General features: G+C 34.1%; 2 protein-coding genes across 13 annotated transcripts; one reads left to right on the top strand and one right to left on the bottom strand.

The window, feature by feature from the left end:
• The first annotated feature begins 584 nt into the window (after positions 1–584).
• Positions 585–18,059, top strand: LOC119557231 (calcium/calmodulin-dependent protein kinase type II alpha chain). Of its 12 annotated transcripts, XM_037869951.1 has the most exons (17): positions 672–690; positions 748–842; positions 3,754–3,908; positions 3,986–4,080; positions 4,270–4,329; positions 5,465–5,519; positions 5,834–6,159; positions 6,251–6,345; positions 6,405–6,527; positions 6,588–6,714; positions 7,889–7,981; positions 9,652–9,708; positions 12,896–12,961; positions 16,218–16,296; positions 16,852–16,946; positions 17,003–17,117; positions 17,178–18,059. In XM_037869951.1, the coding sequence occupies exons 3-17, from the start codon at positions 3,844–3,846 to the stop codon at positions 17,320–17,322; spliced, it is 1,596 nt and encodes a 531-aa protein (XP_037725879.1). In that variant the 5' UTR covers positions 672–690; positions 748–842; positions 3,754–3,843; the 3' UTR covers positions 17,323–18,059. The 12 variants fall into 12 exon arrangements, with proteins under 12 accessions (XP_037726191.1, XP_037726120.1, XP_037726342.1 ...); XM_037870263.1 differs by having other exon boundaries at positions 585–842; positions 9,655–9,708; positions 16,221–16,296; XM_037870192.1 differs by having other exon boundaries at positions 585–842; positions 9,655–9,708.
• A 4,468-nt stretch (positions 18,060–22,527) lies between these two features.
• On the bottom strand, positions 22,528–25,161 carry LOC119555701 (ATP synthase subunit beta, mitochondrial). Its single transcript, XM_037867402.1, has 3 exons — positions 25,006–25,161; positions 23,845–24,156; positions 22,528–23,791 (listed from the first exon to the last, which is right to left on the bottom strand). The coding sequence occupies exons 1-3, from the start codon at positions 25,067–25,069 to the stop codon at positions 22,650–22,652; spliced, it is 1,518 nt and encodes a 505-aa protein (XP_037723330.1). The 5' UTR covers positions 25,070–25,161; the 3' UTR covers positions 22,528–22,649.

Here is a 25,161-nt window from a genome sequence, read left to right as displayed (position 1 = left end):
TTCTAACACTCTTAATTAAAAACCAATTATGCAACTCTGGCATTAAACCATTCAGTGCTACATTTTCTAAAAATTGGATTTGTGTGAAATAGCTCATCAAAAATTAATAAATCCTTCGATTTATTTGTATAGAAATACCCAAATCAAATTTTTTATTGTAATCTGGAAAGATATCAATGTGTGGAAAATAAAGACTATAAATTAAATTCAATTGTATAACGTTTTGTTTAGTACACGAATTTTTGAATAAATTGGATAACTTCAATCAGTGGCTGACACATATCAACAGTTTTTCGAAATTGTAATTGCTGTTTCCACCCCTTACACAAAAATCGTTTCTACTTTCTTTTAAGACATTGCTTTGGAAAGAGATTTAAATGTCGAGTAGCGAGTTTCCAGCAGCACACAATTATTGTCAAACTGTAGTTCGGGATACTGATACATATTCATTATAGTGCGCATACTCCTGAATAAGGCCTTCGTAGGCATAAGTTTTCAATTGAACGACAGTCTGAGGAAAAGTCGGCAAAAAGCTTTTCGTTTTGGCACTTCATCGAATAAAACGCGACCGCAAAATCTTGTTAGTCAGTATTGAATTCGATTTTCAAGCAAACAGACGTTTTTAAATTTTCGGTATCTGAATCTAACGCGTCGTGTTCTCCCAGTTCGCTTAAAAATATATATACACATGTAGATATTTCTGTGTGCATTTCGGAACATTATTTTACCGTATTGTCATTCCAAAAGATACTGTCAAAGATTTAGACACATCGCTTGAGTTGCAGAGACGTTGAAAACATTGATTTTAGTGCACACGTCTGACGTATACATCAAGTATATAGGTATCCAATTGATAAAATAATTCTATATATGTATGTACATTGTGCATACTTATATATACATATATTTATATAAATACATACATATCTATAACGGTGTATTATTCTCCTGATACAATTCTGGGTCAACACAGATTCAAAAATATACACCAACGTACATATTTTCGATCCAAAGTATGTTCATATTTTCTGTATATATATAAGTTTGCACAACCTTACAAATATTTAAAAACATTTTTTATGCGTACAAAGGGTGCACCATGTTGTATTTAAGATAATAAGTAATTTTATTCGTCTCGCCACAAGTTGAATAGGGTTTTTAACGATTGCATGTATCCATTTTTGTGCATATGTATGTATGTAGTATTCATGCGTTACAAAGTCTGCATACACGTTTGATATTTCTTTAAGACATCTTTTTTAAAATTTCATTTAACTTAAGTTAAAGGTATTGATTTTATCACAATGCTATAAGTAACTAATTGTGTTACTCCCACTAGTCACGTTGTCTCTCGGACAAAAAGACGGTTAAAATAATAAAGCTTTAAAAGTTCCTTCAGATAGATTTTGGACGGTTTATACGATTTTATACAACTGGATTATTTGCAACAAGTTCTACCTAATGCCCTGGAATATCCTTGTTAAACGGGAAGGGGCGTTTTACCATTAAGCTCAATCAAAAAAGCTCCAGTATATGAAACCTGCAAAGGATACATACTTACGTACAAGTACATGATAGTACTGTGCCCCAGATACATTCTCTTAAGGATGAATTTCTGATTTAGGAAGGAACCAAAATTAACCAAAAACACCTGTCGCTCAAAATCAGTGCTTAAATCAAAAACGTTTAAATTTAAAGTTGATTTAAAATTCTAACAAAACATAATTTGTAGAATTTGATGTCAAAAATAGTTTTATGTTTAACATACTTTTAACTTGTTGAAAAAGATCAATAAAATTAAAAGACCGCTGAAACTAAAAAATCAGTGTGTGTAAGTAAGTAATTAGATCTGCATAACTCAAAAGAAACCTTAAATAGGCGGTGTCTTAGAAGTAGCACCCACAATAATAAGTACATAAAAATTAAAACCCCCTAAAATGATACATCTTTATTTGAAATAACTTTATTTTTTATAAACATAAAAACGAAAAAAAAAATTTTTCGAGTAAGGTTTTTGTTCAACTCAAGGTGAACTCCTGATTTGCCATGTCCTGTGGCACGCCCTTTTCAAATAAACATTCATCGAAATCAATTTTAAAATTTGAGATTATTATTTATTCAACTAAGGGCCGATATCTGTTAAAGCTCTAGTTGCTTATTTATCTGCGAACAGTATACTGAACTTAAATCGTTTGGACAAGGAGATTCATCCTTTCAATATAATGTTAATTTATCGAACGACTAAACTTTAAAGAAAGTGTTGCTCAACAAGAACCTTGAACATGTTTCGAGCCGAAAAAGACTTAACAAGGAAGTCTGGTCCCTGTCAAAGTTAGCTCTCACGAGAAAAAACCAAATGTCCTTAGCAGGCACTTTATCTGTCCAAGAAATGTTAGCCGGTACTCCAGAAACCGGCCCTATCTCGAACATAAACATAATTTTCATTCTCTTGACTTATAAAAACCAGTAAATCAATAGTAATCTATGTGGGTGTATATTTTTGCAATTGCGTTAGTCAATTTTGGCGTTTCTCAAAACGCCGCTACGAGCTGGGGAAGAAAATTAGTGCAAAGTGTGACCAAACCGAATGAATATATTCATTGCAATAACTGGAGATTATTTTATATTTTGTATGTTAAGTTACTTACCTAATTACTTATCTAATTATTCAAGAAAGCTAAGTGCTGTAAGTGCTGCTTACATTTTGGTTCATAGGCCGGGACTTGCCACCAAAAAAGTAGGTCGCTTTCGGACGAGTTTCGCCATCAACAAGGCTTCCTACTGCCTGTATCTTAATGTATCCCAACGAAAAGTAAATTAACTAATTCCTGATCTGCCCGACGAGTCCTAAAAGAAAGCTGGTCGCTGAACCTGATCGCCGGTCGGCCACCGAGCTAAGGATTAACCTAAGGTCGCAGCCAGGATTGAACCGACCACCACATCGGCATGTTGACCAGAGAAAAATTTTGGTCGTGATTGGATGGCGGGAGTCTCCAGCGTGCAACTGAAAAAGCAAGGTCACCAGTACGTAGTAGAAATAAAGTTGTAGTTGTAGCACCGAAGAAGTTGGAAACTCTTGTTAAACCAATTTAAATATAAGGGTATATACCTTGCAGAGTGTATTATAATTTCAGTCAGAAGAATGCAACTTTGTAAAGGAGACGATTGCGGTCTCAAAGTACATAGATTTTTGTTCATCATCAACAGTCGAATCGACCTAGCTACGTCTATCAGTTTCTAAGCAAGTTAGACCCAGTCGTAAAACTATCTGAATGAACAATTTTGAAAAGACTTTTTTATGGTTGGTAGTATTAAAGTCGTTACAGACCGGATCGAAAATATATATCCTATAGTCTGGTATATTTCTTTTTAATTTTGTAACACCACGATTGATAGGAACATATGGTATATGAAATAAATGGCAGGGACAAAACTTTAGTATTGTATAAAATTTCGATTTTATTTTCTTCTCCCTATACCATTTTATACTCCCTATACCATTTTTTTAAGATTTTAGAATTTAGAATTAATTGGTTTTTTAATCGCACGCTCGAAAAATTAAGGAAAAAGTAATATGAATAGGATCTATTGGTCTATAACGTTTCTGTAAAATACGTATGCTTTTAAAAACATATGGTTCTAGGTTCAGGGCCTGTAGACCACCCTTTTCAACCTAAACCTTTCAAACATAAACCCATTACCTGTTTTTCTTAAACATTATAACGTATATTCTTATATTTTTTAAATATTTAGAGAACAACCCTTAGAACACCTGAGAAGGCACTTCTAGGGACTTGTTGAAGATTTATAGTCGCAATAGATTTTCTTAAGTGTGCCATCGCGATGGCTGCACCAGCAGCCTGTACGCGTTTTTCGGACAACTACGACATCAAAGAAGAACTGGGAAAGTAAGTTAAACAAAGCCATTGTAATTAAAATGGTTATAACTAACAGATTATGTTACAATAATTATATTATATTTCAGAGGGGCATTTTCAATAGTTAAAAGATGCGTCCAAAAGTCAACTGGATTTGAATTTGCTGCAAAAATTATAAATACAAAAAAGTTAACTGCAAGAGGTAAGGAGCAAAGGCCGACGCAATCTATGTTTGTCAAACAAAAGCACCTCTTAACAAAAAAAGACTCGTGAATTATCCATACAACAAAACAATTAAATTCCTTGTTAGCTTTTGGTAATATCTATTCCCTTTACCTTTCAAAGTACTTATATATAACGCAAAATTTGTTTTTTATTATATTTAATTCAGACTTTCAAAAATTGGAACGTGAAGCAAGGATCTGCAGAAAACTACACCATCCCAACATAGGTATGTTAAGTGCACAATTTGAATACATATTATTTCTTATAATTAGTTGCAGAGATTGTGGGGCTTGTCAAAAATTTGTATGTTATTTTCATCAATATAACACCTAACATTTTTAATATCTCCTTAGCTTAGATGTCAATAATAGACCATTTATGTCTACAAAAACTGGGCGGAGCAGGTTAAGAACAATCAAATAAATAATACCGTTAGCTATTACTCAAAATTTAGGTATACTAATTTTAAACAAAAAAAAAGTTGCGATTTCCGTAAAGCGAAGCATCATTTTTTGCAGTTTAAAAGTAAAACGAAAAATAAAAATATAGGTTTTAATAGGGCCTTAAAATTGGGTTTTTTTAAATGTGTTTAAACGTTAGAGTCATAAAGGTACATAAAAAGCGGGTATAAAGGTACATAAGGACGTTCAGTAACTTTTTTAATTTTTAAGCTTAATAAATTTGTATTGACAGTGGCTTGTACCGATTTATCCATCCTCTATATTTTTTTACCCGCTACTTGTAGATTAAACGGGTATATTAGATTCGTCGGAAAGTATGTAACAGGTCGAAGGAAGGGATTCCGAACCTATAAAGTAGATATATTCTAGATCAGCCATGTCCCTCTGTCTCCCTGTTGGGAGACAGTTGGGATTAAGCTTGTAGATTGTAGATTAGATTCCGGCATGTGTGGTGAATTTTGAATTTTATTTTATTTAAAACAAAGTAGTGGGAGGCACTTAATTATAGCGCTATAAACTTGATCTGCGTAAACGTATCGTCCTTTAAGAAGTCGGAAATCACGGTTATTGTGTTATTGATGCAAAAACAATTGTGTTGTGTAAATTTTTCAAATTGTTAAAAAAGTGTAATTTTTGAGCCCTCTGAACGGGTACGGGGGTTTCCGACTACCATAATTGTGTAAGAAAAAAAAACTGTTTTATTACTGATAACTCTACCATAAGAAAACAGAAATACACGATGGTATCACTAAGTTATTGATTTAAATGTTTGAAAATTAAACAATCGCACTTAAAAGACCTGCAATCGATGTTACCTCTTGAACTATTATTTGATCTACTAAGTATGCAGCAGAAATGTACAGTTTAAAATAATTAATTTTAACTTTTCTATTATTTCAGTGCGATTGCATGACAGTATACAGGAGGAGAACTATCACTACCTTGTTTTTGATCTGTAAGCAACAAACTGCATATAAATACTTTCCAAAATATTCCCGTTGTCTACTTCCAAAAATCTTTAAAAAATATGAATTTCTAACAAACGCTTATACATATTGCAATGACTTGACTATTGTTTATTGAGATTCATACTTCATCCTTTTCCCTCCGATCGTTCATACATATGTATGAACAACATTTTTTCAGCGAAATATGAACACTTTATTATAGTAAAGAGTTTGTTACCGCTATTGTTACTCGAAATATAAACTAAATTTAAATTAAGACAACACACCCACAAAATTTGACTATGCATACATACATTTGCAGTGTAACTGGTGGTGAACTTTTCGAAGATATTGTTGCACGCGAATTTTATTCAGAGGCTGATGCATCACATTGTATTCAACAAATATTGGAATCGGTCAATCACTGCCACCAAAATGGTGTGGTGCATCGAGATCTGAAACCAGAGAATTTACTATTAGCTAGTAAGGCAAAGGGTGCAGCAGTGAAACTCGCTGACTTTGGTCTAGCCATTGAAGTTCAAGGCGATCATCAGGCTTGGTTTGGATTTGCTGGCACTCCAGGATATCTGTCGCCAGAGGTATTGAAAAAGGAGCCCTATGGCAAATCGGTAGATATATGGGCATGTGGTAAGCAATTATTGTTCTTCTTATTCACGTGCATGAAAATCTATGGCCATATTGCATAATTCAGCAACAAATTATTAATTGTTTTTCACAGGAGTTATTCTTTACATACTTCTTGTTGGTTACCCACCATTCTGGGACGAAGATCAGCACCGACTGTACTCGCAGATTAAAGCAGGAGCTTATGATGTATGGAATCTAGAACATATTATTTGTGCTTATATTCCTTAAATGTTATTTTATTTAAGTATCCGTCTCCAGAATGGGATACGGTGACCCCAGAAGCAAAAAATCTTATCAATCAAATGCTCACAGTAAATCCAAATAAACGAATAACCGCCGCCGAGGCTTTAAAGCACCCATGGATTTGCGTAAGTACAGACAAAACGACTTAAAATGATTCACAAATAAATGTACATTGGTATTTACAGCAACGAGAACGCGTGGCTTCCGTTGTGCATCGACAAGAAACCGTAGACTGTCTCAAGAAGTTTAATGCGCGTCGTAAGCTAAAGGGAGCCATACTTACGACCATGTTGGCTACCAGAAATTTTTCCAGTAAGTAATTATACCCGTTACTCGAGAGTAAAAGGGTATACTAGATTCATCATCTTATTTATTTGTCTTCATAGGCATTTGGGGAAAAGGGGCAACAAATTTTTTTTGTAGTAGTATATTTTGGTAATATTTTGATTTTTTTTTTTAATTTTAATTTGGCCAAAATAAAATTGAGTTGTAGTGAAACGAAACACAGACAAAACAAGAAAGGAAGTTAGCTTCGGCAAGCCGAAGCTTATATACCCTTGCAGCTATAATTATTAAATTTAAAAACACAAAAAATGATATTCCCAATAGTATAAGATAATATGTCAAAAAACACCGAAGCTATAATTTGTTTCATATTATTTTCCTACCAATTTTCCGATCGTTCCTATGGCAGCTATATGACATAGTCGTCCGATTTTGATAAAATTTAATTCGAAATTCAGAACTAAATAAAAAATGTTATTTCCAAGCGTTAGAGGTTATATGTTGAAAAACACCGAAGCTATAATTTTTTTCATATTATTTTTCCACAAATTTTCCGATCGTTCCTATGGCAGCTATATGATATAGTCGTCCGATTTCGATAAAATTTAATTCAAAATTCAAAATTATTTAAAAATGGTTATTTCCAAGCTTAGGAGGTTATATGCTAAAAAACACCAAAGATATAATTTTTTTTCATTTATTTGTCCGATTATTCCTATGGGAGCTATAAGATATAGTTGTCCGATCCGGCTGGTTCCGACTTATATACTACCTGCAAAAGATATAAGACTTTTGGGAAAGTTTCAGCCCGATAGCTTTAAAACTGAGAGACTAGTTTGCGTAGAAACGGACGGACGGACGGACAGACGGACAGACGGACATGGCTATATCGACTCGTCTAGTCATGCTGATCAAGAATATATATACTTTATGGGGTCGGAAACGTCTCCTTCACTGCGTTGCAAACTTCTGACTGAAATCAATATACCCTCTGCAAGGGTATAAAAACATTCCGAGGACAAACAATAACCAAAACTTTAAAAACAAAAACACGTAACGAAATTTAAATTTTATTGAAAAACGCACAACTAATGTGAGTACGAGAGAACGCCTGAAATTTTTATGTTAAAATGATTTAGTATGAACGACTGGCACCTAAAGTGATGACAAATTGTAATGAAAATGTACGTGTATTTTACAGGCAGAAGTATGATTACCAAAAAGGGTGACGGATCTCAAGTTAAGGAATCTACCGATTCTTCTAGCACTACCCTTGAAGACGATGACATTAAAGGTAAATATTATAATTAAAAATTCATTTCACATTCATTTATAGAAAACTAAAAATGCCAAGTTGTTGCGAACACTAGTGAATTAGCTAGGTATGTCAGGAATCACAATCAACCGCTAGAGCTTTGCACCAATACACAGTGCTAGGTGAAGCTTTTTTAATAAGTAAATAAAACAAAGCAAATAAAACCGTAAAAGCACATAGATATTTTTCTAAACTTCATAATTAAATTTGGCATATTTTATATTGAATACGATATTGTTATTTTTTACTTGATCGGAAGGAAGGAATCGGACCTTACCAGAGAGTTTATCATAAGTGACAAGATTTGAAGTTCAAAGAAGGTTTACCTAAAGTATTCCAAATGTTACGTACTACAAAAACAATGTACATATCTTTAGCCAAAATGGAACTTAAAATATTCTGTAATTTTTGGGCTTCCGAAATTCGTAATGCCTTTATATGTTCCCAAAGAAGCTGGCCCTGTCCTTTTTGACGTATACAGTTTTTTGTGAGTGCATGTTTTGTAAATTCTTTTTAGAAGTCAACCCTTAATTTTAAATATTTTCATAAATATATATGTTGTGAATATATTTAAATGCCATCATAACTTAGCTATTAATCGACCAAGAATGAAGTTTTAATTACCCTTGCAGGCTGACATTTTGATAAGATGTATTTAACTTGCTCAGGATTATAGAAAGCTGGGCCAAATTTTACATAAATAGCTTTACATAGATGGATGGATTCATTATTTTATTTATATAACTATCGTTAGAAGCTTGTTTAAATAACTATTTTTGCACGATTTTATTCATACGATTCATACGATGGTGGCAGACTGAATGGCGCTTAAACTCAATCCTCTAAATTTAACTTTATTTAATTTTCGTAAAAAAATTTGAAAAAAACGATTAAACATTTTTTAATAAAAAAATACTAAAGCACATTTTTGTAGGTACCATTTTTTTCATTATAATGTGCCTTATTTTATTCATAAATTGTTCACTCACTTCTGAAAATATTATCCTACCTTAAAAATTAAACCACGTATTTCTTAGATCTTATTTGTAAAACTACTGTTAGGCACTTATAATTATTCAATTTTTTTTTTAAATTCCGACTTAAGGCATTTTGTGTTTTTAAGTTATTGACAAAAATTAAGACACTTAAATGTCATGTGTTTTATGACATTATATATATATATATATTTACAAGAGGTAACAACATTGTTTTAGATTTCAAAGCTTTGAACTTCAGCCCAGTACAACCCTGAATATAATAACAATCCTTATAAGCATTTCGGTCACATAATTTTCAATTTGTATAATTGCAAATATTCTTTTGTCAGACTTTCTTATTGCAGTGAGTCCTAGACTTTTAACCTTATAAGTCAATGCTGCTTCTTAAATTCCGTCTTTTATATCAACATAAGTACATAAACTTTTTTTTACAAAAATCTTAAATACTGTAAATAAGCAACACATTATAAATACCAATTGTACTTCTTAACACTTAACTTGACTTGAACTAACCAACGTTGGTTGGAAGAGAATCCGGACAAATGAAAGCTTTCTCCACACAAACACCACTCATTACCTTACCAGAATTACCATAAGGGACATATTGGTACACTTGCAATTTTAAATATAAAATTTTTTTGTTTTCCCTAGAAGATAAAAAAGGAATCGTTGATCGCAGTACCACAGTCATATCAAAAGAGCCAGAAGGTAAATCTTATTCTGCATTTTTGAGTTTCTGTAACATATACAATTATCTTTTCATATTTGTAAAAGAAACATCAAATAGATATAACGCACCTTCATTTCATCATCATCCGTCCATTTTCCAATAAGTCAATAATAAAGTACTTAAGTGTACAGCGCTATGTTAATATGATTTTAAAAATTTTATTCACTGAACAATTTAGTATAGGTTACATTGCGTATGTAAATTATGTGTAGTACTGTGTATTCTTGCCAGCATTGGCATCGACATTGAAAACTGTTAGCATGTACGAGCGCTTCTGGTTATTCACAAAACAAATATTTTATGTTCAAAAGATTTTTGTCGATTGCCAAGAGTCTTTTTTTTCATTTCAGCTTTGAATCTCCTGCATTTGGATTAAAACTATAATGCAAACAAAGTACCTTTTTAATAATATTTATTTAACTGTATTGATTGACGATTAGTCTCAAAACCGAAAATGTACCAAAAAAGTGTTAAATACATAATCCTAAAAATTCAGATGAACGGACTACATTTTAATGAAATCCTGATGTTTATAATATGTTCTTTTAAGAACATTATATTATCTTAAACTCGAATCCTTACTGTCGATATATTAAAATATTATGCACCATGGCTGAGTTTTGATTTATGGAATCGTTGTTGAAGGAATCATCGCATTATAGGGTTTTTATTTTGTGGTCATTTCTTTTTTTTGATAGAGTAAAACATCAATATATATGTATGTGTGTCGTCAGTAGTCGTGACCAAAAACCGATTTTACAATAATTTGTCGGAACTCGTATGTGTGTTGTGCGTTTCTCGGCGAAACGTGTCGAAGTGTGAGTGTCCACTGGTGTTCTATACTGCGTGTGTGAACAGAGCATCGGAGGAAAAGGCCTTTTCAATCCCGCGAGCCACCCCTGTGCTGCTTCTGTTGGCGACATTCATATAATCCGTACCTGGGCTTTGGCAGTCAAACAAGTTTATAGAATAAAACGTAAAATTTATTGTATACTTATCCTATTTCGAAGCGGATTCGTTTGTAACATGTTTTTTCGCTAATCCTTTTCCACAAAGAAAATTTTTACAACAGGGTGAACTTTGCAATTTTATAAAACAAAGAACTAGGAAGAACATTTTTTAAATAATTACAGAACGCGTACACTTAAAGCCAATGTAGATGTGTCCACATGACACTGAGATTCTGAAATTGAGAAAACATTAAAATTAATATCATTAAAATGTGTTAAGAACGAATGTTTTTTAATTAGGACAAAATGTTTTTAAGTCAAGAAAAACTGGTCTTGACTTAAAAGCATTTTTCTTAATTGAAGAACGTTTATTCTTAACTTATAACCTTTTTAAAAATATGAAAATATTTTATATGGCCTTAAAAATAATAAAAAAGAACGCTATAGTCCAGTGCCTCGACCGTCAGATACCCCTTACTCAGCTAACCAACTTCAAAACAAGAAAAATCGCAATAGTCGATGCCCTCGACTGTTAGATACCCGTTACTTAGCTAAAGAGAGTGCGAGAGGGATGGAGATTTGCTTGCTTGTTGCTGGCGCCCCCTAGCGCCATTGGAGGCGTATTCGTGAAAACAGCTGATTTGCTACAAGCAATCTCGATTCTATTTGTAAAATATTGATTTTTATTTGGTTATAACCTTTTAATGAACGGTCCGATTTCATTAACTTTTGGCATTTAGACGGGTATTGATAATAAGAACAAACTCTCATTTACATTTTTACAAAATATTAAAAAATTTGGGCGCTGAGCGGCGTTAGAGGGGGCGTTGCACCCTGCTGAAACAAACTTGCGCTGCGCAGGAAGCCGAAGAACCTTGAAAAGCATTCATCATATTCATCAAACCACGATGAAAAATAGCTTTCTCGAGTACACGTTACGCATCGATTTGTTATAAATTGCATAATGTGCTCTTGCTTTTATTGTTATTAAAACTTTTTCAAAAACCTTGATATGTATTTTACACACATTAAAAATATATCTGAAAGAGCGACTGGCCCACATCGTTTTGTTACTGCGCGTTAGTCAAATGCGACGTTGACCCTTTTTGGCAGCAGAGCAAACGAAATTGTACACTAACACAACCGAAGAATCTTACACGGACAGCGCTCACTAAGGAGATCGATAATCCACACTAAAAATCTTGCAGTGTATTCCGTTGTATGGTGGTTACTCATCTTGTAGTCTATATTATCTTTGGTAACGGGTATCTGATAGTCAAGGCATCCAACTATAGCGTCCTCTCTTGATTTAAAATTTTTTTAAATATTTTTTTAAACTTATTTAACTTTATAGATTGACAATGAATATTTTATCACAAGGATAATTACGAATAACTCATGCATTCTTCTCCGGAGATCGAACCCACGACCGCAAGCTTATAACGTAAGCACTCTAAGCGCTAGGCCAGTTAGCCTTCAAAAAGCGATCACATGCAGCTCATTAGAGAGATTGAGAAAATAACAAGGGGGAACGTAACAATCGTGTGCCTCGACTATCATGTAACTGTTACTCAGCTAACCAAAGTAAATTATTAACTTATTAAATCGGAATAACAAACTAGCTCTTATAGTTTACGAATAAACAAACAAACATGTATAGACCGACTCAGCCTTTTCTTATTTTAAGAGTATCTTTAATGTGGACTGTATTTTTTAGTGTGCAACGTTTTAAATGTTATCGGGTGTAACCGCGTTTTGGATTTCAAAGTCTGAAAATACGATTTGAAAAGATCAACCCCCTTCAGGGGTCCTCTCCCTTAGCTTGCGTTTGGATAATAATTGAAATTCATTTGACCGAATGACCCTTAGTCAGTACTGTCACTGTCAGTAGTGACGCCAACTGGAGGCATATTTATCTTTCAAGTAGTTAACAAGGTAACTAGTACTAGTAAGAGACGCCTTATTAAAGAATGTATTTCGATCTAAAATTATATGCATATTTTTTACATCCATGGTTATTCTAAGCAGGGTTTTAAAGTGCATACTCATTTTCGCCCACTCCGTAGACTACAATTCATTCCATATTCCTAACCACTTGGGAATAATTTTCATTATTTTCTTTACAAAAAATTCTTCTCTTGTGATGATTTTACTAAAAACACTTACAATTTGTATAAAACATTGATTTTTATACAAAACTAAATGTGCGTTTTAGATATAAGGATACTGTGTCCTGCAAAAACTTGCCAGCAAAATACAGGAAACTCGCAGTGCTCGTCAGGTATGTATGTATACCAAAAAATGTTTCGAGTTCCAAGTCTAAAATGACTTTAAATGTAAAATTCACATTTTGAGGTGGTCTCAACTTGTATGCCTTCTTCTATAGAAGACAGGCAACAAACCCACAAATTTTAGAGCTGATTTTAATTCAGAAGCCCTTTCCAGATCCATAAATACACAAAAAATATATATTTGTCAATTAGAAATTCATAATCGTTTGCTTGTATAAGTGCATGCTGACCATGTTCCAATTATATGCAATGTCCTTTATACTTATAATGCCTTTTGCACTTTGCTGATGAGTATTGAATATCATTACTAGAAACACAATAATTTTCAATTAATTTTACTGCAAAAACGACGCTTATGTCCTATATATTTTGTTCCCTCAGACTTTTCCGTTAACACTTTTCTATTATAAACCAAGGCGAACTCCAAATAGTACTTAAATGTTTTGTCCTATAAGAAATGAGGATAAGGCAGACGTTTTTTAAGTTAGCCTGACATGCAAGCACGTTTATCTTAAAATGTGTCAATATTGGTAATGGTTGTCGGTATGGATACCAATTACATTGAACTTTTCGATATAAAAGAAAAATTGAATAGAAAATAAAAGAGGGAAATTTTAAATGGCCAAAAGAAACAAAATAACTACGAAGGTGAAAAATAATGTTTACATACTTGCAATTATTAGAATACCGGAGGTATACGGAGGTCTTACAGAAAACGCTTCTTACCAAACCCGATGAGAGTGCTAGGTGCAACCTTCTTCAGAAGGTACCTAAATGTGCCAATTTCTCGAGTTCCGGCTAACATTTATCGAACAGATAAAGTCCCTGCTAAGGAATTTTGTTTTTTCAACCGCCAATGTGAGGGTAACTTTGAGAGGGAATCATACTTATAAAGATGCAATTTTATAATCTCAGACATAAACAAAACCTAAAAAGCTTATGCAACACTCAAAGCAAGCTCTGTAAAGGCGCTTAGCAGCTCAATTGTGTTATTAACAGCACTCTGTCAGTGTTACTCGTTCAGGTAAATTCGAGAAAACCGATTTGCATTTACGACAACTTTATATGGTCATTATCTTGTTTGGGCAGATAGCTATTAGGGACTTTGCCAGGGACTCAAAAAATCGATCCTTATTGCTTAAAAGTTCCAATTTAATGTTCTGGCATTCTGAAATCAAAACCAGTTGATGATTTACAAGTAAAACAAAATTTTGGAATGTGGTTTACTACAATAAGCTCCAATTGCTATAAAGCTTAATTTCTAACAAGCTCTGGCCGCTTTGTTCTCATACCAAACATATGTATATGTATAGGTCTGCAAGGGTATTTTCAGCTTTATCCTTCATCCCTCGACTCGATAAAAATAAGAAAATGCAGGGACCGTAAATAATATTAATCAATTTGAGTAAAAAAATAAAAATGACAAAATAAAATTTATTTTGTTGATTTTTACTTAATCACTTAAAAAATGTAATTTATAGGTGAAAGAAAACATATCGATAAAAAATTTAAGATTATTTTTTGTGTGATAAGTCTTGGATCAAAATGTGTATGAACGTCGAAAGCTTTTTCGGTGATGCATTATTTGAAGGGATTGAAATTAAACCAAGGAAAACCACTTTTCAATTCGTAAGACGATTTTTATAAATTTTTTAAAAATATATTTTCTTACAATAGTCAATCTAAACATACCATATATGCCAATTAAATATAAACATTCTAGGACAAACATTTCTGGAAGTATATTTTACAAAGACCCCAAAGAAGAAAAAAGTCTAGTCTAAAAACCAAAGACTTTTGAAAACATCTTATTTTAAAAGCATTCAAATTATAAACAAAAAGATAAAAGTCCGGAACCTACAAAACTGTCTGTAACAAATGTACCAGGATTTCCAAACCAATTAGAAAGCGTCACATTTTACAATAAATAAACTAAAAAGCTCATAAGCCAAAAACAACCGGTAACAAATGACTAACAATAAATCAAATCATACATACGGCAAATCATACATTTATTTATTCAGTTTTACAAACCAAGAATGATCTTTCTTTCTTCATATGTTGATCAAAAACGTATAGTAACGAAATATATTTTTAAAAAATATATGAAAACCTCTTGAAAATGTTTGATTAACATAATAAGGTATAATTGGTATCTATTAAAATAATGCATTACAAAAAATCCGAGTTCAGTTTTGATCGAAAATATTATTTTTTGGGTAAATAAATAAAATTTTAAAAAGAATCATAGAAATTGTGATTAAATACAATAATTAAGGTCTTTAATGAAATGTACTTCGCATGTTTCAAGGATCTTTATTGTTTGATGGCTAGAATTTAGTATGCTACGTTAGGAATATATTAATATCGGGGTGTCACAGGAATCGCAGAGCTCTGAATGGTACTAATATTCTTACATACATTAGGGCGGACTTTTTTTTGTATGAAATTTATAATGTCATACTGTCACCCCAGTAAATATATTCCTTTGGTATTCTTAAGGAATAAGATACAAAAGAAAAAAATAAGTTTTAGACGGTGTGAAATGACATTTAAAGCTTTTAGGCATATTTTATACTCGTCTAGATGCCGTAGACTTGATACTTAACTTTGACAGTTTTCTTGTAATAACCTATGCCATTATTCAATAGATTACAACTCGTACATTAAAATTGATTTATGCTTTGATCCTAAAAATTATAAGATATATTTGCTATTGCAATGTGAATACCACAATAGACAATAAAAAAAAAGGATTGCTCGGGGACCGAACACGATCCTTATGGGTTTAAAAACATAAGAGCTACGGACTAGTCTACTTCGAACTGATTTAACTCATGAAATTAGCTACTCTTTATTTCCCTTACTCGATCAGAACAAAAAAGTAGACAAATTAAGGAAAGGAAGAATCATTTGTATGTGTTGTATGAGTAATTTAAACAGAAAGTTTCAGCCTTTGCGCACCGCATAAACTTCCAAATAAAATTTTTTGTACATAAAACTACTATTTAAGATGGTGAGCTCATTTTGCCTTAAAAAATCCACCCTAATGTATAGACATCAATTTAAATTTTACACAACTGAAGAGATTTCTGTGGAATCCCTGTGTATTACCTTATAAAGAATCAGGGTGTTATTGCATTCATGGGTAGATAAATATGAGACGGAGATAAACCTAGTTTTAGCACAATCAACTAAACAATTAAACCCTAAATAACCTAAATACAAAATTGTCTATCAACAAAGCAGCTAGACGACAAGAAATAATAAAGATCACTGAACAGTTAATTGAAGCGATTAACAGTGGCGACTTTGATGGATACACGTAAGTTTAAAATATTACATAAACATTTCCCATTGTCTCAAAAAACTTTACTATTTAAGCTTATTTATTTATTCTCAGGTTAAAAGGCAACTGCAATTTACCTATAACCTATGTTTTTTTGCAGCTATAGCTACTGTGGCCTTGAGCTACTTCCATTTCAGTTATTTTTAAAGTTTAAAAAAAAGTTCAAGTTATTTTTGAAGTTATTGAGGTTGTCTTTTTTTTTGTAAGCTGTTCAATCCTGATTAAGAAACATAATGTTAGGCGTGCCTTTATTAGTGCTACGTTCTTCCCCGCCTCCTCAAAACGCATAAGATTTAATATTTTTTTTAAATAAACCTAACCTATAGCTTAAACTAAATGATGTATAAAAAATTAAATTAAGTTTGTGGTGAAGTAAGACAAAGGCTACAAAACATTGCTGATGTCTATAAAAAACAAAAAATAATAATGCTATCCACACAACATAAGCAATGTACATACAATGTATACATAATCTGATCAAAAATGTTAATTTAAAAATGTGTTCAATAAAAAATTATTTGTATTCTTCAGCAAAATATGTGATCCCCATTTAACTGCCTTCGAGCCAGAAGCTTTGGGTAATCTTGTCGAAGGAATTGATTTTCATAAATTTTACTTTGAAAATGGTGAGTTGAATAAAATTATATTCGAAAGACAAAAAATTATTAAATTACCATTTTAGTTCTTGGTAAGAATTGCAAAGCTATAAACACAACCATATTAAATCCTCACGTGCACTTATTGGGTGAAGAGGCCGCGTGCATTGCCTATGTCAGACTTACACAGTACATTGATAAGTAAGTACTTGACAAAGATAACCCCAACACCTTAAAATTAAAATGGTTTTTTATATATAGGCAAGGACATGCACACACCCATCAGTCTGAGGAAACGCGCGTATGGCACAAACGCGACAACAAATGGCAAAATGTTCACTTTCATCGAAGTGCATCTGCCAAAATAAGCGGAGCTACTACATTCGATTTTATACCCCAAAAGTAGTGGGCGTTAGTCAATGGAATATGAACTGTCATTATGCACATGAATAAAAGTGCTATATTTATAATTAGAGGACGCAATAGTATTTGCGAATAAAGTTGTTAGTGCGAATTTTATTATTTTATTTATTTGTATTCAAGTGTTTTGTGTCCCATGTTATTCTATGTTAAAATATACTGTAAAATTAAAAGCATGTATCGCATTTCAGATATCCCCTAGAAATATGGTCACTTTATAAATTAAAAGAGCAAACAACACAAATATAAAAAATTCAACATAATATTGGTACATGGAATATTTAAAGTAAATATCGCTGTACCAATCATAAGATTGTAAATTTGAATGGTGTCAAGGAAAGAAACAAGCTTATCATTTAACTTAAATTGATATCAATCTTAAAATAAAATGAATAACTTTGTATCTATTGGAATAAGAAAGAAAATAATTCCAACCACTTTACGTAATCTTCTAAAAGTAATGCAAACAATTTAAAACGCATGTATCACTTACTAGGATACAAATAATCATTTGTTTGTGCAGTCCGCTTATTCTCGTTCTTCAAATATATACACACATGCATAGCTTATTAAAATGTGTGAATTCAGGCGAATACAAATTACTCAAGTTAGCATTAACGATTTATAAAACTGTAAAGCATTAGGTAACTCAATGTAGCATTATAAATTTTGAAAAAATAAGTACATGAAAAACCAAATAAATTAGCTAACTGAAATATAAAATTAAGCCGAATTAAATAATAATATGCGATTACTTCAAACTCACTAGATGACTTAAATCTACATATGTATGTTTATTTATGTTGCCTTTCTGGTCGCATGGCATATAACAGAATATAAAGGTGTCCTAAAAATAGAAGTGACTGTACAGACAACATACAGAAATGCAGACATCTGGTTCCCAAAATACCGGTAATTCGACTTACATACGTCACATTTATGGAGGTATTTAATTATGTATCTCTTACGGCCGATTAAATAATTACTTAATATTTTTAAATATGTTTCCGCTCGAGTGGGACTGTTGTGCCGCTTTTGGTATATGTATATGTTATTGTTATAATATAAAATTATTTTTGTGCAACCTTGTCATAAAGATAAATTGAATTGTCTTACAAAGAACCTTTAACGTTATTTTAAATGGTCCTTGGGACCTATCTAGTTAGATACCGACATATGTGCAAAGAAAAAAACGCAACATTACAGTTAAATACAAATTATTCTTTTATTTTCTTCCTATTTTATTGAAAATTAATGATCAAATTTCAATATTAAACTCCTTTGCTATACAATATTTATAAAGAAATCTAATATTTATCAACTCTCGATGAAAGCCATAAATAATTTGTTCAGGGGGGGCACAGAATTCGCAGAGCGGTCATTCATCGTAATTTTCTTATGTTAATCAATATAAATTTTACACGAATTAGCGCTGAAGTGATTTCTGTGGAACCCCCGCATGCAACAATTCCCCTTACTTTCGAATTCAAATATAAATAAAATGTGTATTAGGTTAAGTCCCTTTACTTAATAGATCTTTTTGTGTATAACTCCAAATACGTTGTTATAAGCATAAATGCGAGCATATGTATATTGTATTTATGAGACTGTATCATTGTAAAATGATTACAACTGTTTCCTGATCATAAATGTATGTATACACAAATTTGGATTTAAAGGCATTTCCAAAAACTGCACACACTTTTTTACTTAAAAGCCAAAAACAATTTTCTGATAAAAGTTTACAACAATATTTGGATTAATGGTCCGCCTCAAAGAAGTTTTACTTTAAATGCAATCCACGCCTCTAGCTTTAAATATTTATGAGTGCTTGGGATGTATTGACTATTATTTCAAATTGTCTAATACTATAAGTCAATCTAGGAATGGGACTTATTCACATGGTTATCAATTCAAATGCCGTTGCTAAAATTCCCTTTTTTGGACCTAAATGTCTTCTGAAATAATATTTAATACTTATACTATGAAAACAAACTATATTAAAGAATTTGGGCACATTAAATTGATCAAAAAGCTGTTGCTCTTAAAGTAAACGTTCTTAGAATAATATCTAATTCATAAACTGAATTATGTTTTTCAAATCCAAAAAATAAAATAAAAGAAACATGGAATGCAATTGCCTTTAAAACTTATTTTCATTAGTGGATGTCTCTTATACTTTAAGGAAATTAAAAAACAATGCAAATTTTAGCCCATAATGCAAAGTCCATTAACACAATTTAAAAATTCCAAATATAAAATAAATTATTCCATATATATGATTTAATAAATACAAATAAATACTTAATAAAAATGATAATAAACATTCACATTAACCATGTGGCCTTTGTATTAAATAGAATAGGAGACGTTTATAACCGTTTCTTAACTACTTTCACCTAAAAATGCGACTTCATTTTTAACGAAATTTAATTCAAGGTTCAAGTTTTTATTTGTTTGAGAGTAAAAATAGAACACGACGACTTTTAAGTACGAACATCGTGATACAGCAAAAATGGTTTTAAAACAATTGCCTCTTTTGATTCTGTTTTCCGAAATAATCGTAGAATGTTTTTAACGAAATTAGAAGCAACAAGGAAGAACGCTATAGTCGAGTACCTCGGCTATCAGATACCCGTTACTCAGCTAAAGGGACCAAAGGGATATTGAGATACGCAAGCAGCAAAGCGAGATTGAAATGCGCCACCTACCGGCGGTAGACAGACTTAAGCGTTATGGGCGTTAGAGTGGGCGTGGCAAATTTTTTTTGGGTCAATCGATAGGTATTGACGAGACCAATACATTTCAGTTAAAATTTTTTATCTAGCATGAAAATAGTGGGCGCCACAGGCTTGGGCGGCTTGTGATCGTGGCATATTCGCGTAACAAATTTGCGCTGCTTACAACGCTACGAAATCTAAATCTGAGCTCCCAAATTCTCTATCTTTGATAGTTTCCGAGATATCCACGTTACGTACGATTTTTTGAAGTTTGTGGGCGTTAAAGTGGGCCTGGCAAACTTTTTTTGGGTCAATCGATAGGTATTGATGAGAGCAATACTTTTCAGTTAAAACTTTTATTCTAGCATCAAAACTGTAGGAGCCACAGTTTTGGGCGGCTTGTGGGCGTTAGAGTGGGCGTGGCACTATGATAAAACCAACTTGCGCTGCGCAGGAATCTCAGGAATCTGCATGCCTAATCCCAGTATTGTAGCTCTTATAGTTTCCGAGATCTCAGCGTTCATACGGACAGACGGACTGACAGACAGACGGACATGGCTAGATCGACTCGGCTAGTGATCCTGATCAAGAATATATACACTTTATGGGGTCGGAAACGCATCCTTCTGCCTGTTACATACTTTCCGACGAATCTAGTATACCCTTTTACTCTACGAGTAACGAGTATAAAAATAGTGACAAAACCTCAAATGACATCAACATCCTTAATTTTACACTTTATTTGTAGAGTAAGAGGGTATGTTGTTTTCGACGGAAAGTGTGTAAAAGGGTGAAGGATTCGTTTCAGACTATATCTCAAGATATATACTAAAAAGCAGGAAAAATGTAAGCGTGTCAGTGCCCAGCCCATACCGTAAGATCAGCCAATTTCATAGCCAACATTTCATAGAGGGCCTAGGTGCCCACTATGATCCGATATGGTTTTACTTTTCGTTTGGCCTAAAAAGCTAAAAAGTTGGGGTTAAGCACGATTGACCTGAAAAAAAGTTTGTCACTCCTACTTTAACGCCCATAAACTGTCCGTCGCCCCCATTTTTAGAGATTTTGTATAGGACCTTAAAAGTTATGACCGAATAAAGAGATCTCCGCTTCTTAGCAGCGCTCTGAAATCGCTCGAAAATGCCTTTGCTGCTGCCAAATCTCAATCTCCTTTGCGATCCCCATAGCCGAGTATCGGGTATATGATAGAAGAGGCACTCGAAAATAGCGATCTTGCTGTGGGTTTTGCTATTATATAAAAAAACCCAGCCATGTAGGCGTGACACTGGACTCTAACAAACGAGCCCTGCGTAGGACTCCCTAGGACTCTGTATTCCGAATACCAACTTTCTTACTTCTATGGTTTCCGAGATATCCTAGTATTAACTAATGGTCTGATTTGTAACATTTTGAGGGTAAGATACAGTTGTCCGTCTTATTACTACCTGCAACAAAAAGAAGACTTTTGCGAAAGTTTTGAAAAGTGGCTTTTCTGGCGCATTAGACCAGCTTGAAGTGCACTCCCGGTACGGTTCGTCCTACGCCCGTCCGCATTCATATTTATACCCGTTACTCGTAGAGTAAAAGGGTATACTAGATTCGCCTGAAATGATGTAACAGGCAGAAGGAAGCGTTTCCGACCCCATAAAGTGTATATAATCTTGATCAGGATCACTAGCCGAGTCGATCTAGCAATGTCCGTCTGTCTGTCCGGATGAACGCTGAGATCTCGGAAACTTTGAGAGCTAGGCTATTGAGATTTGGCGTGCAGATTCCTTAGCTTCTTACGCAGCGCTAGTTTGTTTCAGCAGGGTGCAACGCCCCTACAGTTTTGATACCTATCGATTGACCCAAACAAAAGTTTGCCACGCCCACTCTAACGCCTATAACGCTTAAATCTCCCTACCGCCCACATAACTATATATTGAGATCAAGGGTAGGTGGCGCATTTCAATCTCGCTTTGCTGCTTACATATCTCAATTTCCCTTCGGTCCTTTTAGCTGAGTAACGGGTATCTGATAGTCGAGGTACTCGACTATAGCGTTCTTCCTTGTTTTTTATTTGACTAGCAAGGCCGCCTGAAACGTCGCCTGCGGAAACTTTGAAGTAGATCGTTACATAATCCTAAACTTTTAACTTGCTTTTACCTTTGCTACTTAAACTAAATTCAAAACATTCCTAGGATCCACATTACCATAAAGGTAGAGGTTTTAGAGCACATTTTGAAGCCAAGTCAAAATTTATAGCAGAGAAATGGCAAAAGAAAAAAAAACCAATAGAATTTTGATGCAGCTTATTGTACCAATTTATACGTAGCAAACGCCTAATTTTTTTCGAATTTCTGTTATTTTTAGATTTTTATGTCAAGCCGTTTCCTTATATATCTTAGTACTTATACATAAATATAAGTTAAGATAAGATTAAGATAGGGTCTTTAACTTTTTTATGGTTAATTAATTAATTAATTAAATATGTTTTATTGAGTTCTTCACGTGTATTGAATTCCAATTTGTTGTTACAAAGTTGATTACAATTTAATGCATAATTCAATTATTATGGTAATACGACTTTGAAGATTACGCCATTAGTTGTTTATGCAGCTTCCTTTGCCAGACGGTCAGCCTTCTCGACTACCTCTTCGATTGGGCCGACCATGTAAAAAGCAACTTCAGGCAAATGGTCGTAATCCCCAGCCAGAATCGATGAGAAGCCCTTAATGGTTTGTTCCAGGGGCACGAGTTTACCAGCATGCCCAGTGAAGACTTCAGCAACTTGGAATGGCTGCGACAAGAAACGCTGAATCTTCCGAGCGCGAGCAACTGTGAGCTTATCTTCCTCAGACAACTCATCCATACCCAGAATGGCAATGATATCCTGAAGGGATTTGTAATCCTGTAGGATTTTCTGCACACCACGAGCAACGTTGTAATGTTCCTGTCCAATGATGTTGGGGTCCATAATTCGAGATGTGGAATCCAGGGGATCCACAGCAGGGTAAATACCCAGTTCGGCAATCGCACGCGACAGCACAGTGGTGGCGTCCAAGTGAGCGAAAGTAGTGGCTGGAGCAGGATCAGTCAAATCATCAGCGGGCACATAGATAGCCTGGACAGAAGTAATAGATCCCTTTTTGGTGGTGGTAATACGTTCCTGCATAGAACCCATGTCAGTGGCTAAAGTTGGTTGGTAACCGACGGCGGAGGGAATACGGCCCAACAATGCGGACACCTCTGACCCAGCTTGAGTGAACCGGAAAATGTTGTCGATGAACAGCAACACATCCTGTCCCTCTTGATCACGGAAGTACTCGGCAACAGTCAGTCCAGTAAGAGCAACACGGGCACGGGCACCTGGAGGCTCGTTCATCTGGCCGTAGACCAGGGCCACCTTGGAGGTCTTGTCCTTCAGTGAAATGACACCACCCTCAATCATCTCATTGTACAAATCGTTTCCCTCGCGGGTGCGTTCGCCGACTCCCGCAAATACTGAGTATCCACCATGGGCCTTAGCTACGTTGTTAATCAGCTCCATGATCAACACAGTTTTACCCACGCCGGCACCGCCAAACAACCCAATTTTACCGCCTTTGGCATAAGGAGCCAAAAGATCAACGACTTTGATTCCAGTGACAAGAATCTCCTGCTCAACGGACATCTCAACGAATTCAGGAGCCTCAGCGTGAATAGCAGCGGTCTTGTCGGTTTCAATTGGTCCACGCTCATCGATGGGCTCGCCTGTTCAAAGAAGTTGTTAAAATTATTCTATAGTCAGAAATTAAATTACGTACCAATCACATTGATAATGCGGCCCAGGGTTTCAGCACCGACTGGAATACGGATTGGATACCCAGTATCGAGAACCTTCTGTCCGCGAACCAAGCCCTCAGTACCGTCCATGGCAATGGTGCGTACGGTGTTTTCTCCCAAGTGCTGGGCCACCTCGAGCACGAGCCGAGGAGAGCGATTGTCGACTTCCAAGGCGTTCAGGATTGGCGGCAAATTATCATCGAACTGCACGTCGACGACAGCACCAATTACGGCGACAATCTTTCCGTTGGCGGCAGCCGCAGCCTTTGCAGCCTTGGCAGCATGGCCTCGAGCTGAAATGAATTCCAAATCGTAATATGTACACTTTTTAGTTCGTAGTTTTATGTAGGAGAGGCGGACGCTGAAAACCGAAAAATCCTTTTAGCCTTTTTAAAGATGGCAAAAGGTTATTTTTCTACAAATTATTTAAAACTTTGACTAGAAACAACGGCCACCGATTAGAAAAGATTATGAAACGAAATTAAAACCGGGCACACATAAATCTCCCTTAACCGAATGTTTAACATTTTGATCACCCCGGTATAAACCTACTAAGCCGGAAAAGTTGTATTTTGAACACCTTCATGGCCATTATTATTGTGCAATACGAACTTATCTGATCGCGGAATCAACCTTAATATTATTTTAAAGCAAGCCGAATGTATAAATCGATTTTCATTTCTTCCAAACCCATGTATAGAGGTTAGAGCCCACATATACCTACTTCACGTCAGAATAATCGTTTAACATGGAACTACAAAATAACAAAACAGTTACAAAATTTTTAATACATATATAAAAGTGGCTCCACTGAACAAGCCCGAAATCTTTTCTAAGGCGTAAAAACTCATCTTATACGTAACAGAAAGTCACATTTTTTAACATTAAAATGTACAAAGTTTTAATGGGGCTGTTTCGTTGGACGATATGTGCTTATAATGTATTATAACACTTAAGTAACCTTAAATCATTATCGTTATGTAATAATTTTTCTTCACTCGTAACATTTTTCCGCACGTATAGGTTATGTTCGACAACTGCTCAATTAATCCAACTCTATAAACATCTTGTACTAAACTTCTTCATTTAATACAAGTTTGCATTGATCTGACTACAAACTTTCATTATTTTATGCTACTTACACAATTGCCCCAAAAATGGAAGCAAATTCTTATCGGCTTTGGAGGCAGCACGTAACGCGAACATTTTTCTCGGACTAACTGAGAAGTGTGGGAGTATGTGTACTGAGTGTGTGCCGAAGAGCTAGAGCTGAGTTAACCAAAAATTCAAAATATCGG

Source organism: Drosophila subpulchrella, chromosome 4 (assembly GCF_014743375.2).
Source record: "Drosophila subpulchrella strain 33 F10 #4 breed RU33 chromosome 4, RU_Dsub_v1.1 Primary Assembly, whole genome shotgun sequence".
Lineage (NCBI taxonomy): Eukaryota > Metazoa > Arthropoda > Insecta > Diptera > Drosophilidae > Drosophila > Drosophila subpulchrella.
The sequence above is the reverse complement of the archived record's forward strand: the minus strand, read 5'-3'. Positions and strand labels throughout refer to the sequence as shown.

Coding starts and splice junctions, on each gene's coding strand:
- LOC119557231 (XM_037869951.1), top strand. CDS start 3,844: ATGGCTGCACCAGCAGCCTGTACGCGTTTTTCGGACAACTACGACATC. Junction 4,330..5,464: donor ACTACACCATCCCAACATAG/GTATGTTAAGTG, acceptor CTATTATTTCAG/TGCGATTGCATGACAGTATA. Junction 6,346..6,404: donor TTAAAGCAGGAGCTTATGAT/GTATGGAATCTA, acceptor ATTTTATTTAAG/TATCCGTCTCCAGAATGGGA.
- LOC119555701 (XM_037867402.1), bottom strand. CDS start 25,069: ATGTTCGCGTTACGTGCTGCCTCCAAAGCCGATAAGAATTTGCTTCCA. Junction 24,157..25,005: donor TCCATTTTTGGGGCAATTGT/GTAAGTAGCATA, acceptor AATTCATTTCAG/CTCGAGGCCATGCTGCCAAG. Junction 23,792..23,844: donor CCGCATTATCAATGTGATTG/GTACGTAATTTA, acceptor TTCTTTGAACAG/GCGAGCCCATCGATGAGCGT.